Consider the following 18,087-nt stretch of genomic DNA (forward strand, 5'->3'; position numbering starts at 1 on the left):
CACAATCAGATCAGGGCCCCTGAAAGATGCTCCTGCCAGTGTTCCACTCCCCAGGATGCTGTGCCGGACAGTCCTGTTCCTACTCGGGGAACGGTCTTCCAGAGTTCACCTTATTTCTGGGCTCAGCTTCCCACAGCCCTCCACCCCGGCCTCTTCCCTCCGAACGGGGTGCATGACAGGAGAAGGGATTCTCCTCCGCCCCTGGGCGTACATGATTGTATGTCTGTCCACCAGGAAGGTTTCTCACCTTGCTCTGAAGCAGCTGGTCCTGGCTGTTGGATTAGTTATGCCGGTGGTTTGATCTGGTACGATTGATTTTGTGATCCCCACTGGGCTCCGTCCGAGGGAAACAGGAAATACCGGACATTTCACATGTCTGGTATTTTCTGTTTTTTTTACCGGACGGGGGAGCTGAATAACGGACAGTCCAGGCGAAAACCAGACACCTAGCAACACTACACATTGAGGCATGGATCAAAGGCTTTACCCAGGCTCCGCCTGCTCTGGGAATGGGTTGGACACACATATTATACAAACCCATATACAAACGGAACCTGTATATTCCATAGGTGCCTCGCCTCCTGCCGGATAGCTGGGCTGCGGCAGAGTGCTTGGGATGCCCGTTTTCTGGCATTCACCCCGGTCTATGTATAGGGTTTCCAGATGGTTGGAACAAAAATACCGAACACTCCTACCCCCAAAAAAAACACCGGGAAAAATTATATTGAATGGGAAAAAAAAGGGGGAGGGAGACCAAAGTCATTGAGTGCAAAAAAAAAAAAAAAAAAAAAAAAAAGGACTCCTAGGACTTATTCAGCCAAAAAAAAAAAAAAAAAATTAAAATAAAACAGCATTAAAACAGCATGTCCCCTTTAAGAGTGAGTGCAGGGATAGGAACAGCGGAGAAGTTGAGCACTAAGACCCAGGGGAAGCATTGCTTCCCCTAGGTCTTTTGGCCTGCAGCCATGGGGAACCAGGTAAGCATGGGGGCTGGGGTCAGGGAGCTAGGAGGGGTTTCGGGTGGGAGGAGCGGGGCAGGCCAGGCACTGAGTGTTTGTAGGGTTGCCAGGTGTCCAGCATTTTCGCCTCCTGGTCGGGGAAAAATTCAGAAAATACCCAACATCTTAGGTGTCCGGTATTCTCTGAATGTTTGTTATCGGACTGTCTGGGTGAATACCGGACACCTGGCAACCCTACCTGTGTATGCCTGGGAGAGAGGCTGTCGTAATACCCCGTAGTAACCAATACAGTAGCACAAAACAACCAGCACAGCAACCAATGGGCAATTCTGCCCGTGGCAGGAGCCCATTCCGTTCCTACATGGAACTGTGTTTCCCAGAATCTAATGTCATTCCTCTCCTCGGGCAAATCAACCCCTCTGTTTTATCCCAGTCAATGGCTGCATGGAGCTGGTCACATACGCCCCGAGGCCTCCTGCTTTGGATGGCGAATGGAAAAACATCAGAGCCTGTTAGCCCCAGGCTGTCAGCAAAGTCGCTGTGGCATCCCGTGTACGAGCCAGCCCCCGGTGCGCCATTGCCTGGAGTCACTGTGCATCCGAACGCTCCTGGGCCACATTTCAATCCTCCCTCGTTTGCATTCCCGTCGCACGCAAAGGCCTCCCAGCGAAAGCAAGGCCTGGCCGTGGGAGTGGTGTAGCGCCATGGAAGAGACGGGCCTGGCTGCGGGAGCGGTGTAGCACCATGGAAGAGACGGGCCTGGCTGCGGGAGCGGTGTAGCGCCATGGAAGAGACGGGCCTGGCTGCGGGAGCGGTGTAGCGCCATGGAAGGGACGGGCCTGGCTGCGGGAGCGGTGTAGCGCCATGGAAGAGACAGGCCTGGCTGCGGGAGCGGAGTAGCGCCATGGAAGGGACGGGCCTGGCTGCGGGAGTGGTGTAGCGCCATGGAAGAGACGGGCCTGGCTGCGGGAGAGGTGTAGCGCCATGGAAGAGACGGGCCTGGCTGCGGGAGTGGTGTAGCGCCATGGAAGAGACAGGCCTGGCTGCGGGAGTGGTGTAGCTCCATGGAAGAGACAGGCCTGGCTGCGGGAGTGGTGTAGCGCCATGGAAGAGACAGGCCTGGCTGCGGGAGAGGTGTAGCGCCATGGAAGAGACGGGCCTGGCTGCGGGAGTGGTGTAGCGCCATGGAAGAGACAGGCCTGGCCCTAACGGCTGTGGAAGAAGAGTGGACTCGCCTCTGGCAGGTGCCCTCGTGGCGGGGCTGCCCTCAACGAGCAACCCCACAGAGGGTCGCTCCAGCCCGGTGGGCGTCTGCCTCCGCTTGAGTCTCCACCCTCTCGCCATGTCACTTACAAGTCACGAGCGGCCAGCACAAAGTCATCCGCCTGTGGCCAGCCTGCCCGCCTGGGCTCCTCTGCCACCCCACCCTTCTGGGAACCCCCAGGCTCAAGCTTCCAGTCCCTCTGGGTGCTGGACACTTCCCGCTCCTCTCCGGGAGCACGGACCCACAGCACTGCCTCCCCGGAGCCTTGCCTCTGTTTGGGGCCCACCGCAGAACGGGCTCCCTCCACAGCTTCCCCCGGCGCCCTTTCTAGCCAAGGGGACCCTAGACCCCATCTCCTCGGCGTCTCCTGCCGTCGCCGGGGCAGGCTCTGGGCGGGCAGCACTTGCCTTAGGCGGCTCTTGGAAGCGACTGGCATGTCCGGGTGCGAAGCGAAGGGGCCAGACAGCTCTCTGCATGGCCTATGCCCACAAGTGCCACCCTCGCCACTCCCATTGGCTGCAGCTCCCAGCCAATGGGGGCTGCCCAGAGCCAGCTGGCGGAGCGGGGACAGTGTATGGAGCCTCTTCAGCTGCCCCGCGCCTAGGAGCCGGACACGCCAGCCACTGCTGGGGCTGCTCAGAGCCAGGGCAGGCGAGGACCTTCCGTAGCCCCTCTGGGCTGTCGATCACACTGTTAGCGGCCTGCTCAGAGGGGCTGACTAGAGCCACCGGGGATCCTAGTTGACCAGGCATTGTCGGAAACTTCCTCTCACCAAGATTGCGCAGCTGCGATTCTGCCGCCCGCCCGCCCGCCCGGGAGAGCTGGGCTTTGCTTTGGCTCACTGAGTCGCACTGTCCATCCCGAGGCGTCGAGAGGGAGAGAGGACTCGCCGCCTACGTACGCGGATGGGCAGCTGCCCGTTTCCTCTCGCAAGGCAGGAGTCCTGCTAAGGAGGGATGAACATTCTGGTGGATCCGGCCCCCAACGCTCGGGGCTCCCCCCCAGCACTGGGGAGCCCACCTTGGTGCCCCAGCCCCCTGCCACGACCCCGTGGGGCTGGAGCATCCAAACGCTACTAGCCTGACCCCCTTAGGCTCTGGTGTGTGAGGGGAATGTGGGGAGCATCTTTCTTCTTCTCAGTTGGGGGCCACCTCAGTGAGGGTTGTTTTGGGGGAGGGGTTTGGGGGTTTTTTTTGCTTCTCACTTGTGCGTGGCCCTGACCCAAAAGAGGTTCCCTGCCCCTGAATTAGCCGGACCCGTACAGAAGGCAGAGAGAGCACCATTTCCATTGAGCATGGTAACCGAGGGCTCCCCACAAGTGAGTTTACTGCCGGGGGGGGGGCGGGGAACAGAAAGCAAAGCTTGTCTTTGCCCGCAGCTCGGCAGCTATTAAAAACAGAGAGATGTGGGGGGGAGGGGAGTTCGCTTTATTGTTTAAGAAGCCCTTTAGGGATCGAGTCTCATTAAAAATAAGAGCTGCATCCATTAGGAGTTACGGCAGGGCTGTGCGATCCGGCTTTGGGAAATGGCGCCGGTGATTTCCTTCTCGTGGGTCACCCGTCGTTTGTCAATGGCTGTGCACATGTAATGACTGGCTAGGAATTAAAATAATGGCAGGACACAGTCTCAGGGAAACGGACTGTGGTCACAGCGGAGTCTCTGATGGCTTTGTCCCTGGCATGGGGCCTCAGCGAATCACCCGCCGTGTGTCACTCACCTGGAGGCAAGGTGACCTCACCGCTGCTGTGGCCCTGGCCGGGGAATCTGGATTCTGTCCCACCTTTGGTGTGAACATGGGCAGGGGAGTGCCGGTGGCTGCCGGCTGAGCTGAGCAAGGGCGCACCCAGGGTAGGAATAATTGCTCTGGCGCAGCACAGGGCTGTCCAAGCTCTCCTGCCTCCAGGCCCATATTCCCAAGGCCCCGGCGGCACAGGGACATTGGAAAAAAGGTGTGATCACGACGGCAGGGAGACCTGGCAACCCATCCACTGCAGGGCTCGCAGCCTGCTGCCTCCACCTGCCTCTGAAGGGGGCCCGTCGCCTTCCCCCCTCTCCTTCGCTCTCCACATGGATTTACCAGGGCGCCTCGGAAAGGCTGCAGCAGCAAAGGGAAGCTAATTCATGTGTCATCAAAGCTCTGCTCCCATAACATTCCTTACAGAGCTCAGAAGCCACTCGCAGCATCTGTATCTCTACTTGACTCACCAGCCCTTGGCGCAGGAAACCAGGAATATCCTGCCTCAAACAGGGCGGCTGAGAGACTTTGCCAGGCCTTGGGCAAAGTGGGGGTGCAGGTCCTCAGGCAGAAGTAGGGGAAGGGGGCTCGCCTCCCCCAAGCAGCCCTTCAGCATGGCTCAGCGCAAGCTGTCCAGAGCTCTGGAGGCGATGTAAAGGTCCTGGGACTCCTGTTTCCACTGTAGATTATAGGAGTCAGGCTCTTTGAAATCACCCAGCCCCGGGAAAACCGCAGTCTTTCCCCCCACGCCGACAGGCCTGGCCTCAAAGAGTGGCCGACGATAATGGAAACGAAAAGAGAAGTCGCCCAACCCCATCGCTAGGGCCAGTCAGAAGAATTCGGGCGACACGTATTTGCTGCAGTGCAGCAGAACCGATCTTGTGCAGAAAGGTCGATTTTGAGGAAGTTCTGATGAACTCCAGGTCTGGCTCCTTGGCAGCGCAGCCCATGGGAGTTGGAAGCCTGGGGAAACTCCACCACAAGGTTGGTGACTTCTCCGTGGCACGAGATCCCAGGGTTTCCAGGGTCTGCAGCTCTGGGGCTGAAATTTAGGCTTCTGACCACAGGTGAAGAGTGGCCGACAATAATGGAAACGAAAAGAGAAGTCGCGGAAAAGGAGGGAGAACCCTTCAACTTTTTACTCCCTTGTTTACATCCCATGGCAGTAAGATTTGTGCATTCTCACTCCGGGTCCCCCTGACGTTTTTAGCATGGCTGTCCCACAGACTACACCTGGTTCAATTCAACTGGTGCCCAGCTCCTCCCATCACTTGTGCCTGGGTGGCCGAGTGAGTGGTTGGGAAGGGTTAGGTGATCGTCTCTGTGGTTGAAAACGCTGATCATCCATAGCGACTGCGCCCACAGCACGGAGAGGAGAGAAGTACAGAGACGCGGGTAAATACAAAAGCCGGCAGGTCTGTGTGTTCCAGGTCTGCAGGACGGTTTAGACAAGCAGGTGGCCTGCGGGAGCAGACAGCCCCCTGCGCTCTGTCGGGCAGACAGTGGTGCAAGGGAAGAGGACGAAGTGGACAGAGGAAATGTTGTCAAAGTAAGCACTGCGCGTTAATAGGAGAAGAGGGGACTTGTGGTTTAGAACGGTGGCTACGGAACACACAGAAATCCAACACCCGTCCCTCTCTGCTTTTCAGTCCATGCTTAAACGGGGCGGGGTGGGGGGGTTGTTGTTTAGGAAGGATTTGAGTGAACGCAGAGAACGAGGCAACTTGCTGCTTCTCCAACCCTAGCTCAGTGTTTGTGGCACCCACAAGTAGATCCCAGGAGGGGGTTTCCCAGCCGAGCTGCGTGGAAGGGTGGAGTCTGAGACCCGAGCTGAACTTCTGCATGGCAGACACGTCCGGGGGCATCCCAGAGAAGCGTTATCGAGACACCTCCCCCTCGCTATCAGAGCACGCCAGGGGTGTGGCCTTTTAGACGGGGCCAAGGGCATGAACAGAGTCACCACAGCACAGAGCAGGGCCAACATTTTCAGATGAAAAGTGCAGATTTGATGGCACCAAAACACTTTGTCAGTTTCGAGCTGGTTTCACCCGACTGGTCATCAGAAGAAAAACACTTAATTTTTGTTAAAAATGTTTCATTTAGACAGTTTCAGAACAAAACGTTACAAAGTTTTGGTTCCAAAGGACGTTTTAAAATGGCCTTTCATTTCATTTTTACTAAAAAATTCTTTTTAAAAATGGAAACATTTTGGTCAACACCATTCTTTCCCAATTTACCAAAAATTCAGGGGAAAAAATTATTTTCAGTTCAACCTAAAACAATGTTTTATCGTTTTTGGAGAATTGCCAATAAACCGGAAAACAAAAACCCCCAAACATTATTCATCCAGCTCTGTGAGAAGGACGATCCCAGAGTGGAGATGGAAAGGGGGGGCCAGCCCTTCCGGATCTGTTATACGGGTGCACGGCGAATTCTCTGCTCTCTCAGCCTCCAGCCCTTTGCCTGGGTGGGTTTTTTTCCCCCTGAATCTCCTCCTTTGCCTGCAGCCGCCCACAGTATTATGTGTTCCATGCTGCTGAGCACTCGCCCCGTTTACAGATCCAACCGGGTAAAATTTGCTCCAGATTAAGAGACTGTGTCTGGCCGATCTGGGAGCGCCAATGCAGCGTGGTAATTGGCACTTCTAAATGCGTCTGATGTTTCCTGGTGGGAGACACCTTGACGCTGCAGGGGCAGGAGGGAAGACTGAGGCTTGCTAGGCGGGAGCCAGGATTGAACCGTGTGTCCGATTGTTTCTACGCAGCTGCTGGAGCAGGTGTTGAGGGAGCTGCCACCCCTGTGCGTGGCGGAGCAGAGGTTCATTGAGAAATTCTTCATGCTGAGCCAGGATGCCGCAGACCAAGAGGTGCTGGGGGTAAGCCAACCACTGATCCTGCCGAAAGAGAGTTACCCCTTTGGGAGCAAAGAGCTGAAATTAACTCAGTGCTTAAGTCTCCTAAAGCAATTTCTTATCTACCTTTGCGTCTCTGACCGCAGCCCTAAGCTTGTGCACGGGGCGGCGCCAGGCATCACTACTTGTGCTGTGTGGACACACAAAGCTTATCTACCCTCGGGAGGAGGAGGGAAGGCTCTCGAGATGAGCTGTCTTCTCCCCGTTCTCTTTCAGCCACCCGCCGCAAGCAAGCGAGGAGCAGACGCAGCCTTTCCCGAGACGTCTCCTTGGCCCAAGACGAAGCCCCCGTACGTGGATGAGAAGTAATTTGTCATGCCTGGAATCCCGGGGAGTGTCCGGCTAAGGAGCTGGCTGAACCCGGCCAGGGTTTTGGTTATTCCTCACCTCTCTGCCCTTTATCAGGGGACAAACTCCGACAGGCCATGTGAGCAGCAGCTGACAAGGGTCTCCTGGCCCACGCTAAGCTGATGGAGGGGATGGTCTGATGAGATTGCCTCCAATGGCATATGGCCCATCCACTGCTGCTATTAGCAATTGTTCCCAATAGCAGCTGATGGAGCACTCGGGGTACGTCTAGACTACATGGCTCCGTCGACGGAGCCATGTAGATTTGTTTGTTCGGCAAAGGGAAAAGAAGCCGTGATTTAAATAATCGCGGCTTCATTTAAATTTACATGGCTGCCGCGCTGAGCCAACAAACAGCTGATCAGCTGTTTGTCGGCTCAGCGCGCTAGTCTGGATGCTCCCGCGCCGACCTGAAAGCCCTTTATCGACCTCCCCGTTATGCCTGGTAGGATGAAGGTTACCGGGAAGGTCGATAAAGGGCTTTCAGGTCGGCGCGGGAGCATCCAGACTAGCGCGCTGAGCCGACAAACAGCTGATCAGCTGTTTGTCGGCTCAGCGCGGCAGCCATGTAAATTTAAATTAAGCCGTGATGATTTAAATCACGGCTTCATTTCCCTCTGCTGATCAGCCTCATCTACATGGCTCCGTCAACGGAGCCATGTAGTTTAGACACACCCAATGTGGACACGGCTCTGGGAATTCTTTCCCCAGGTCTGGCTGGTGGGTCTCACCCACATGCTCAGAGTCTAACCGATCACAGTATGTGAGGTCAGGAAGGCATTTTCCCCATGGCCAGAGAGGCAGACTACATAGAGGAAGGGAGCTGGGTAAGATGTGGCTCTCGGTCAGACAGGCCAAAAAACCCCCTTGGCTTGGATCCAGATCACAGTGACGCCGGTGAAACTCAGGAGCCCTGCCCATGGCATGAGTGAGAGAGGGTTAGGGCGAAATTGGGCTCAAATTGCCGTATGTGTCCCATGAACGCTTACCCTGCCAGCATCACCGGACCCAGCACTGACTCAGCAGAGTGGCCGGGCGAAAGGGTTTTTTACCCCTGCCTCTAGTCTGCTCGCGAGGGGCAACCAGCAAAGAAACCGGGGCAAACCCAGAACGGCGAGAATTCCGCCAGTGCTGCAGTCTGGGACGGGCGAGACCGCTAGGGCTGGGACGGAGTCGGGAATTCCAGTGGCGATTCCGGACGCTCGGTGTCACCGATCGGGGTCGGGCTATCGCTGTCACCACATCACTAATACCGGGGGGGAGAGCTGTGTGCATGACTTGCCAACAGCCTGCAACCTTCCGAGTTATTTAGGCTCCTCCCTCCTATGGAAATCCAGGTGAGTTAGGCAGCCGAGGGCTGGGCCTTTGTGGCAATCTGGAGTTCCCCCGCATGTGTCCTTCTGTCCGCGGTCCAGCCCTCTCTGGGGGCCGCTGCCTGAGCAGCTCTCTGACCCAGCCCCCCCCCCCCGTGTGTGACCCTCATTCCAGACGAGACGGGCACCCCAGCCTGCTGCTGGCTGAGATCTTCAGTTCCCTGGAGCCAGAGCTGAGAGGGTTCGTCGACGCCTGCAGTAGAGTCCACCCGTTTAGCTGCCTGCAGGTCCTGGTCACCCTGAACGACCACATGTTTGGGATGCAAGGCTCCGCCGCGGCCTCCTGCCCCTTCCTCCACCTGGTGCTCAGCAACACCCGCCTGCTGGCCAAGAGCAACTTCAACAAGTGCATTGTGAGTGCCCAGCCCCCGGGAGCCCGAGCCGGCATTTGCCCTCCCTGAGAACGGGCCGCGCTGCTGGGCCTGGTCCCGGTTCCAAGCTGGAGTAAAGCCGCCGGGCTCCGCGCAAGCCACGGCCCGCCCAGCCAAGCCAACGCCACTGCGGCTCCGGGCCAAGGGGTTTCAAGCAGCCCACTCCTAAGAGCAGTGGCAGAAACTCCGCACTAGGGACTTTGCTGTCCAGGTCGTTGGCTCCGTCCTAGTGCAGCCCAGCTCTGCCTGGCGGGGCCGGCCGGCCGCCTGGAGCGGGAAGGGTCTCACGCTAGCTGCTCGTGGACAGGTCCCCGTCCCAGAACCAGCCCAGCCGGTACTCGGTCCTGCCCCCACCCAGCCTGAGGGCCGGGTCCACATTCCCAATGCTATTGTCACAGAGCCCCATGCTCCTCTCCGCCCTAGCTGTGTCCCTCAGCGGCAGAGTGCTGGGCCCTGGAGGCAGAGCCTGCCCTGCCGATGCCCCGGTTGTATTTCTTCTGAGGCAAGCGGGCTCCCAGGCTGTCATTCCTGGAGTCACTGGGCACTGAAGTGCTCTCTGAGCGCCCTCCACTCTCCCCGGCAGGGCGACCGTGTCTCTTGAGGCCAGGTCTGAAGAGTGCTGACAAGGCGGGGGAGGTGGGATGGAGCACCAGGGCAGAGTGCAGATGGGGTCCCGGGGGGGGGGGGGCGCTAGTAGGGGCTGCTGGAGGACCCAGGGGCAGGGAACAGGGCTGCGTGAGGGCCCAACGACTAAGGAGAGCCATTAGCACAATTGTGTGGGCAGGCTGGTGAGGGGCTGATACAAAATCCACTGAAGTCGAGAGCAACGCTGACCTCAAGAGACGCGCACTTTGGATTCGGCTCCCGGAGGCTCCCAAGTCAGCACAGAGACCCGTGGGCAGTGCAAGCCCATCCCGTGTGCGCCCTGGGCCGCCGAGCACATGGCGTTAGCCCTCCCTTTCCAATCCGGCTGGCTAAGACACGGCCTTTCAGCCACAAGTCATGGGGCTGGAGGAAGGCAAAACTGAGTGAGGTTTGCCGGCTGAGCCCCACAGGAAGTCAGACCAGACAATCCCATTGGTCCCTTCTGGCCTGAGAACCTGCAGCTGTGTGAATCAGAGCCCGGAAATCCACCCGTGGATCATTCCCGATTCACTGCTGTCAGCGACCAGTGCCGGGGTCAGCTGGCACAGACGGGGCTTACTTGCTGGCTGGCTCTTCGGCGTTCTGCCTGCAAAGCCGGGGCGGGCCAGTCAGAGCACTCTGGTTTATTTGCGTTGCACCCAGGGTGTCCTGTGCAGAGAGATGGAGGAGGCCAAGGTGCCGAGCCGGGCGAAAGGCGGGATCCTGCCCCTCGTCAGCCGCTACGAGGAGTTTGTGAACTTCGCGGAGGAAGCGTTCCGGTGGGCTCAGCGGAGGGGGGAACTGGACAAGGCGCACGCCAAACTGGTGGACAGTGTCTTCGGCAGCAGTGAGTCTGGGGGGCGTGAATCACAACATGCAGCTCCGGAGCAGACGTTCAAATGCCCGGGGCTTTTGGAGCTGGATCCTGGGTCATTTAGACACACAGAGGCCACCAGGAAATTCGGATCCTGATCCAAGTTGGAACTGTGAAATCCTTCCGCCACCCACCCCCTGCCACCACCCAGGTGGAGCGGTCCGGAGAATGCATTGCACGGCTCCAGACACGCCCGAGCTGGCGGAAGTAGAGACTCCGAGTGTCAGGAGGGGCAGAGTCACTGGCATATGCTGTGCGGAGGGAGGTGGCCCCCACAAAGCGGTGACCCAGGGAAAGAGGGTGAGGGTGGCCGTTTACAGCTTGCACTTTGCACTGCCTTGCAAAAGATCCTAATGGGGGACTCAACGCTGGTCTCTTGCTTCCCAGCCTGACAGGGGCTCTGGGAACGCGACCTCCCCACACACATGGCCACAGGGCCCTTGGCAGGCTGGCCAGCGCATTAGCAGCATTCCCTGAGGCAGAGGGCGGAGCCTTCCTTGCATATTAACCTGGATAAGCCATGTCACCAATCAGACCAGTCCCTCCCCCTCCCCCCGGCACCCTCTGCCGTGATTCTAAAGCTACTGAGATTGATTGTTATTTCCTATGATGTGAAACTGCTGTTCCTCTTCGCTGCATTTCTCCTGCGGGTGTTGGAACCAGCCAGCCATCCAGGTGGGCCAGGCTAAGAGCTATAGGCCGGATGCCCAGGCTAAGGCGGCTGACTCAGTCTGTGGACTGGACTGATAGGACTTGCCTCGACCCCCTGGAAGAGCCTTTCGTGTTAGCACACGGTGGGCTTAACTCCCCGTCTTCTCCCCTTGTCTCTCCCTGCCTTCCGGCCCAGCGTGGTCACCACCAGGTCCCTCCAAGCCTCTGTGCTTTGTGCCTTTCTTTTCAGTCAACCGTCTGGCCTCGGCAAACCTGAAGGTCAATACGGACATGGTGATGATGGAAAACTTCCACCACATCCACTGCTTCCTGTGCCAAAAGAAGATCCACTGCTTGGAAAGCAAGCGGAGGGAAGCCAAGCAAAGGTACGGCGAGCACCTGGAGAGATACGTCATCAAGTACCTGGGGCAGCCACTGGAGAAACTCAACGTGAGTAAATCACAAGCCACAGCCTCCTGTCTCTCTTCGTAGCACTCAGCGGTCACCTATGGCCATCCGGCCCGAGCACCCCCCGTCTTTAGTGGATTTCTCCTCACCCCACACCTGGGAGGGCCTTCTCCCGGCTGGGGCTCCAAGATGCAGCAAGGCAAAGTGACTCGCCCCAAGTGGTAGAGCAGCAGCTGGAAACCTGGTCCCCCATGTCCTAGGCAAATGCCCTAACCACTGAACCATTCTGCCTCTCCAGCAGCCATGACACAGGCAGTTCCAGGCTCATCTGAAGCACCATTTTTCTAGCAAAGCCCCGCTAAATCGAAATCAGAGGGTGCCCCGTCGGTACTCCTGCTCCTCACAAGGAGTAAGGGAAGCCGCCGGGAGTCTCCCACTGTAATGACCGCGTGGAAACTCAAATCAAGATGAGTTGACTCCAGCTATGTAATTAATGTAGCTGAAGTTTCAGATCTTGAGTCGACCTTCCCCCCTTTAGCACAGAACTGGCGCAGGGCAGGTGTATCGTAAGACACAGCCCTCCCTGCCCCAAGGAGTTCCTGTCGAAATAGCCTAGATGGGGAAAGGGGAAATTGACACACAAGAGAGGAAATGACTCACTGAAGGTCAAACCGCAGCTCAGGGACAGGGCTCACATAAACCCAGCTCTTCTGACTCCCAGCGTGGTGTCCTATTTCTACTTACTTCTTATGCCATTCAGACCTGCAGGGGAAATCCTAGAACTGGAAGGGACCTCGAAAGATCATTGAGTCCAGTCCCTGCCCACAGGGCAGGACCAAACACTGTCTAGATCAGTGGTTCCCAAACGTTTCGGCATCATGCTCCCTTTTTTAAAACCCTCCCGCCCCACCCCCCTCCTCAAAAATAGCAGCAAAACTTGTTGAGAAGAAAAAAGAAACTGACCAGAGCAGCAAAACTTGATTGCAGGGGACAGGGAGGCTGGGTCACCTCACACCCCACCCCCTTGAATTTCCTCACACACCCCCACTTTCGGAACCCATGGTCTAGATTATCCCTGACAGATGTCTAACCTGCTCTTAAATATCTCCAGAGATGAAGATTCCACAACCTCCATAGGCAATTTATTCCAGTGTTTAACCACCCTAATGGTTAGGAAGTTTTTCCTAATGTCCAACCTAAACCTCCTTGCTGCAATTTAAGCCCATTGCTTCTTGTCCTATCCTCAGAGGTCAAGGAGAATAATTCCCACCCCCCTCTCCCTGTAACACCCTTTTAAATACTTCAAAACCACTATTATGTCCCCTCTCCGTCTTCTCTTTCTAAACTAAAGAAGTCCAGTTCTTTCAGTCTTCCCTCACAGCTCATGTTCTCCTGACCTTTCATCATTCTTGTTGCTCTTCTCTGAGCCTTCTCCAATTTCTCTCTGTCTTTCTTCAAATGTGGTACCCAGAACTGGACACAATAATGTAATTGAGGCCTAACCAGCGCAGGGTAGAGCGGAAGAATGACTTCTCGTGTCTTGCTCACCACACTCCTGTTAATGCAGCCAGAATCATTTGCATTTTTTGCAACAGCGTCACACTGTTGACTCATATTTAGCTTGTGATCCTCTATGATCCCTAGATCCCTTTCTGCAGGACTCCTTCCTAGAGAGTCGCTTCCCATTCTGCGTGTAATGTCCACCACAACAGACAGTCATAAGCTTGGGGTCAAATTTTCAACAGTGGTCTCTAAATTTGGTGCGCGCATCTTTAGATGCCTGGAGGTATGAAAAGTGGGGCACCCGTAAATGAGAAATCAGAGGCCACTTCTGTAAAACGCGAACCTCCCAGAGACTAACACGCACCATGGCTCTGCATCGCCACCCTCTCTCGCTGGGATCGGGGGTAACATCTTCCCTCTTGTATGTGAGCTAGCAGAACTGCTTGTGCGGCTCACCTGAACTGGCTCTGAACCAAAGGGACTGTATCGCTGCTTTCTCTTCCGGCTGCCTGTCTATGGCTGGCTGAGGCTGGGGCCTTCTGGATGGCTGCTCGCACAGAGCTTCCTAACATAATTGCAGGGCTCCCAAGTGATTGATGTGTTAACTGAGCTAAAAGCTTGGCTCCACTCGAGCGGACAGACATATCGTTCCCATAGTTCCTTGCCACTCCACTAACCCCTGGCCGCTGTGATTAATGCTCCCCCACCTGCTCCATGGCCTATAACTTCTAATAAAAGCTGAGCCCAGCTGGACTTAATTGAAATGCCTCTTGATTTGGATTTGCATCTGGTCTTTGCTGTGAAATGCCTCCTGTCCCTGGAAGATCTGCTTAGCACCTGACACCAGCCACAGCTCCAATCAACTTGCTGCCTGTGCTAATTTGTTTTGTCTTGCACTGATGAGTGGAATTTCATTGCTGGTGGCGAGGCAAAGGGACTGCATGTGTGGGGTCTGTTAGCAGTGCTCAGCTCCGGGAGAGGACCCCTGAGCCGGGTCTTTGCTGCCCACGGCTGTTCTCCGGGTAACTTTTCTGTTACGAGCGGCTTAGTTTACGGGACATGGGGTAGAATTTCGAAGAGTGACTAGCTGATTTAGGGACTGAAGTCCCCGTTGCAGTTAAGAGACCTAAGGGCTTACCTCAAGGGTGTCATTTGGGGGGCTTCAGTCCCGCCCCCCCAATCTCGAATTTGGTAGGAAGGGTCTACTCCGCTAGCCCCAGACAGAACTCTGAATTGCAACACAGGCTGACTGTGATGAATTCGAACCCCAGGAGCAAGGGTTTGTTTATAAACAGAGGCAGGGGGATTAAGGTAACAAAAGGTTTGTCAGTCAAGTAAACCAAGAATCAGTCGACGATCCCGAAAGCACGGTCAAGCACGCCGGTCCAGAGACAGGAAACAAAGGGTAGGGATCACTGGTAGGAATGGGAAGTAGTAAATAGTCCATAGGAACCTCCTTGCAGGGCAGAGCATGGCAGGATGAGAGCTAAAAGCATCCTCCCCGGCAGAACTTAGCCACCGAGGCAGAGTCGCTGGCTGTGAAGGAACCGTCCGATCTGCTCTGGCACGGTCTGCGAGAGGGCTGAGAAAAGTCGGTAGAGCCACACAGTGGCACAGCCAGTGCCCGATGAGTCTCCTTTGCCTCCCCAGCATTTCTTCGAGGGGGTGAAAGCTCGCGTGGCCCAGGGGGTGAGAGAGGAGGAGGTGAGTTTCCAGCTGGCGTACAGCAAGCAGGAGCTGCGGAAGGTGATCGAGAAGTACCCCGGCAGGGAGGTGAAGAGAGCTCTCGAAACGCTCTACAGGAAGATTCACAAGCATCTTTCCCCCGAGGAAAACCTCTTGCCAGTGAGTGTGGCTTGGGGGCGAAGCGGCGGCGGCGTCAGGGGATTGGGGGCCGAGTTTGCTGGGCAGCAATGGCAGAAGGAAGGGGACCTCTTGGTGCACCTCTCTGGCCACTGCTCCCTCTGTCCTGTCTCCCTCTTCATGCCCATTGTTCCATCTCCTCATCCCACCCTCACTCCGCCTCCTTCCCCTGTGACCCGTCTCTTCTCCCTGCTTCTCTTAGTATCGTTAGTTACACACGAGGTCTGAAAATTAGTGGGAATTCTTCCATCTCTGCTCCCACGGATTTCAATGGGAGTTGGGTTCCTATCTGCCCTGGAGGATCTGGCCCTAGAAGCCCTGTGCGTGCCCCTTACTCTCCGCGCTCATCTGGCAGGGGCTGAAGAACATTGCGCCTCTGTGGGTGTGGATGGTTATGGAGCACTGCAGCGAATCAATGAGGGCGGTGGGGTGGGGCGCTCCCGGGAAGAGCGGTTATTGATGCTGTTTTACACCTGCAGGTAGTCTGGCGAGCCATGGAACAGGAGTTCATACGGCAGTACCAAGAATTTGAGCATCTGATCCAGCGCTGCTACCCAGGGTCTGGGATCACAATGGACTTCACCGTGGAGGACTTGCTGAGCTATTTCATCTCCATCACTCAGGCCGGCATGTGAAAGCAATCCCCGCTGGCTGAGCGCCTCGCGAGAACAGCTCCTGCTGGGACCATTGGCTGAAACGGCCATGGGAAAATACACTCCGGAGTGACATTTGGCACAAGGCTTTTCAGCCTAGGTTAACCCCATGTGGGTTAGTATGGAATTAAAGAGGAACCTTCACAGTTGTCAGCCTGAAAATTGACCTTCCCTGAGAGAAAAACATTGAGCTTCCATGAAGTTTCGTCACACCGAGTGGCGCGGCATTGGGGGAAGGAAGCCTGGTATATTTACCACTCTGGGCTTACAGATTTCGAGGAGGGTCCAAGGGGTAATGTGGTTCTTGGCCACTTGGACTATTCCAGTGAATCTCTCTTCCATGGGCAGCAGACCTGGGTTTGTATAGAACTAGAGATGGATCCAAGGGTAACAGTTTGGATCTGGGTTCCCAGTGCCCTAACTGCCAGGGAATCCAGCTCTAGAGGGGTTGGCGTTCCAGCCCACTAATGTCTATGGCTGTTTGTGTTTGAGGTTTTGGTTTAGGTTGTCTATGCAAAGCACAAAGTAAATGGGCTATTCACCTCCCGGCTGCAGTTCCCACAGGCGGTTCATAGCTGCAGCCAGTGCTGGGCACGTGCCCTTCTGGTTCTGCCGAAAGGCACGCGGCGGTTTGCTCCTCTCCTGTCCCTTTCTGTTAGCCTTGTGGGGGCAGAGACGATATTGGTCTCTATGCTCAAGTCTCCTCTCATCCCCTCAGTTGGGATCTGAGCAGCCCTGAGGCCAGAGTCCACAGGCAAAGCAATCCCTTCTCTCCTCGGTGTGTGTGAAATGAACCCTCTGTGTGCGCGCCAAGATCATTTCCACAAGCTTGCCCATGGACGTTGGACGCGCCATAAGGCGTCGTTCTTGGTTCTTCCTCAGGCCAATGAAACAAACAGATCCCTGCTTAGGAATGACCCAGCCACGCAAAGGCTGGCTGCATGCTGTTAGCCACTTCAGCTGCCGCGGCATCTACCAACTCTGCCGAACAAAAAGTTCTTTTCTGTGATGTTGTTATTGATGTTTCATTTACAGGCTGGTCTGATGCACTTTCCCAGATTTATGGGCTGGTCTGATGCACTTTCCCAGGGACCTTCCCATTCTTATCTAATTTAGCCTGTCTGCCCGTTGCTAGCACTACAAGATAATAAAATCCTTTCGGTGTTGGCCTCGCAGCTTTGACCTGTTCTGCTATTGCAGTGTGGTCGCCTCGCACCGCACATGCGCCTGTGTCGCTAAGAAAGTGTTCAACGGGCATTAACCAGAACTATATGTATTTCAGTAATAATCATCTAGCAAATCTCAGAGTTGTACATGCAGCGATGGTACATACTTTTCAACAGAATAACAATATTCAGCAAATTATGAATTTTCAAGGCATAATCTGTACAAAATATATCAGAACCTTACCAAAGTGGTGAATGTGTGGTGCAGGGTGTCAGAGGGTTCCAGTACGAAGAGGGAGGTTGCATTCTGGTTGGCAAGGCTAAGGTGGCAGCAGGACAGAAGACGACTCACCGAGAGTCCAAGCATGGTTGAAGGCAGTGAAGAATGGTATGTGGGGCATCAAGGGATGAGTCTTGAGCATTCACATCTGCTCACGTTGCGTAAGAAATAGACCATCAGTTTGGGACTTGTGTTGTGTCCTGTATTGCACAAGGTTCCTATAACAAACTAACCCTTAAGGAGGGAGTTAAGAGGCCCAGAAGTGTAGTTATTGGAGTAGCCGGGAGAGAGAACTGAGGTGGGCACTCAGGAGAGTGCCTATGACAGTATTGCCCTGTCTGCCTCTCCTTCTAGCCATCACTGAGTGGCGGAGCCTTGCCGATCCAAAGTCGATCGGATGCGCAAGCGATTGCAAAGTCTCGTTGATTTCAGTGGGCTTTGGATAGGCAGCACAAGATGTATATTTGTGTTGAGGCACTTCAAGGAGGAGAAGGTATTTTTCATGGGGCAGCGACAGGCTCAATCAGTCAAAATAATTGGAAGCTTCCCCTCCCCCCCCTCAGATGGATTATGGCCTTTGCAAACTGCGGATTAGCACACTGTTTAATTCACTGACTGCCCTTAATCTGCCACTCAGACAGCGCTTTGGAAACGGTTTCAATTCTGCTCCAAATTCCAGTGCAGACAGCTCAGTATATGATCCATTCAGAACTAATGTTTCTTTCCCAAGTCCTTTGGTGCTTTGGTAAAACTGGCACACTGGCATGTCGTTCCAGGTGAGAGCGTCAGTGGCCTGGACAGGTGACCTGCTGGCAAAACAGAAGCCAGTACAAAAATATGGGTAAGCTGCAGAAGGAGCTTTTAGGTGGTAATGCTCCTGGTCTTACCTGCATAGGCCAAGGGAGATGATGGAACACAGAGGAAGAAGCTCAGAGCCATGCTGGGGATGAGAGGAGCTGGGTGGTAAAGCTGTAGGAACAGAAGTGAGATCCTGCATGGAACAACAGGGAAAGAAACCGCTACAAGCTTTCCAGGAAAATGGGAGACAGGAGGAGATGCAGAAGGAACAGAACAATGTAAAGAAAGGGGGGATCAAGAAAGAGG

The 18,087-nt window shown here is 55.4% G+C and overlaps 1 protein-coding gene across 5 annotated transcripts in view; it reads left to right on the top strand.

The window, feature by feature from the left end:
* Positions 1 to 15,686, top strand: part of LOC106731628 (exocyst complex component 1-like) — a 60,066-nt gene extending 44,380 nt beyond the window's left edge. For 4 of the 5 annotated variants that reach the window (XM_089781672.1, XM_089781674.1, XM_075896647.2 and 1 more), the window contains 8 exons: positions 5,389 to 5,507; positions 6,723 to 6,833; positions 7,086 to 7,174; positions 8,706 to 8,943; positions 10,249 to 10,432; positions 11,361 to 11,560; positions 14,672 to 14,866; positions 15,364 to 15,686. In XM_089781672.1, coding sequence (XP_089637798.1) covers positions 5,389 to 5,507; positions 6,723 to 6,833; positions 7,086 to 7,174; positions 8,706 to 8,943; positions 10,249 to 10,432; positions 11,361 to 11,560; positions 14,672 to 14,866; positions 15,364 to 15,519 — 1,292 coding nt within the window. In that variant the 3' untranslated portion in view covers positions 15,520 to 15,686. The remainder of the gene's footprint in view (positions 1 to 5,388; positions 5,508 to 6,722; positions 6,834 to 7,085; positions 7,175 to 8,705; positions 8,944 to 10,248; positions 10,433 to 11,360; positions 11,561 to 14,671; positions 14,867 to 15,363) is intronic. The other variant, XM_075896648.2, reaches the window with a different exon arrangement.
* Positions 15,687 to 18,087: the final 2,401 nt, after the last annotated feature.

Source organism: Pelodiscus sinensis, chromosome 13 (assembly GCF_052426305.1).
Source record: "Pelodiscus sinensis isolate ZL-2025 chromosome 13, ASM5242630v1, whole genome shotgun sequence".
NCBI lineage: Eukaryota > Metazoa > Chordata > Testudines > Trionychidae > Pelodiscus > Pelodiscus sinensis.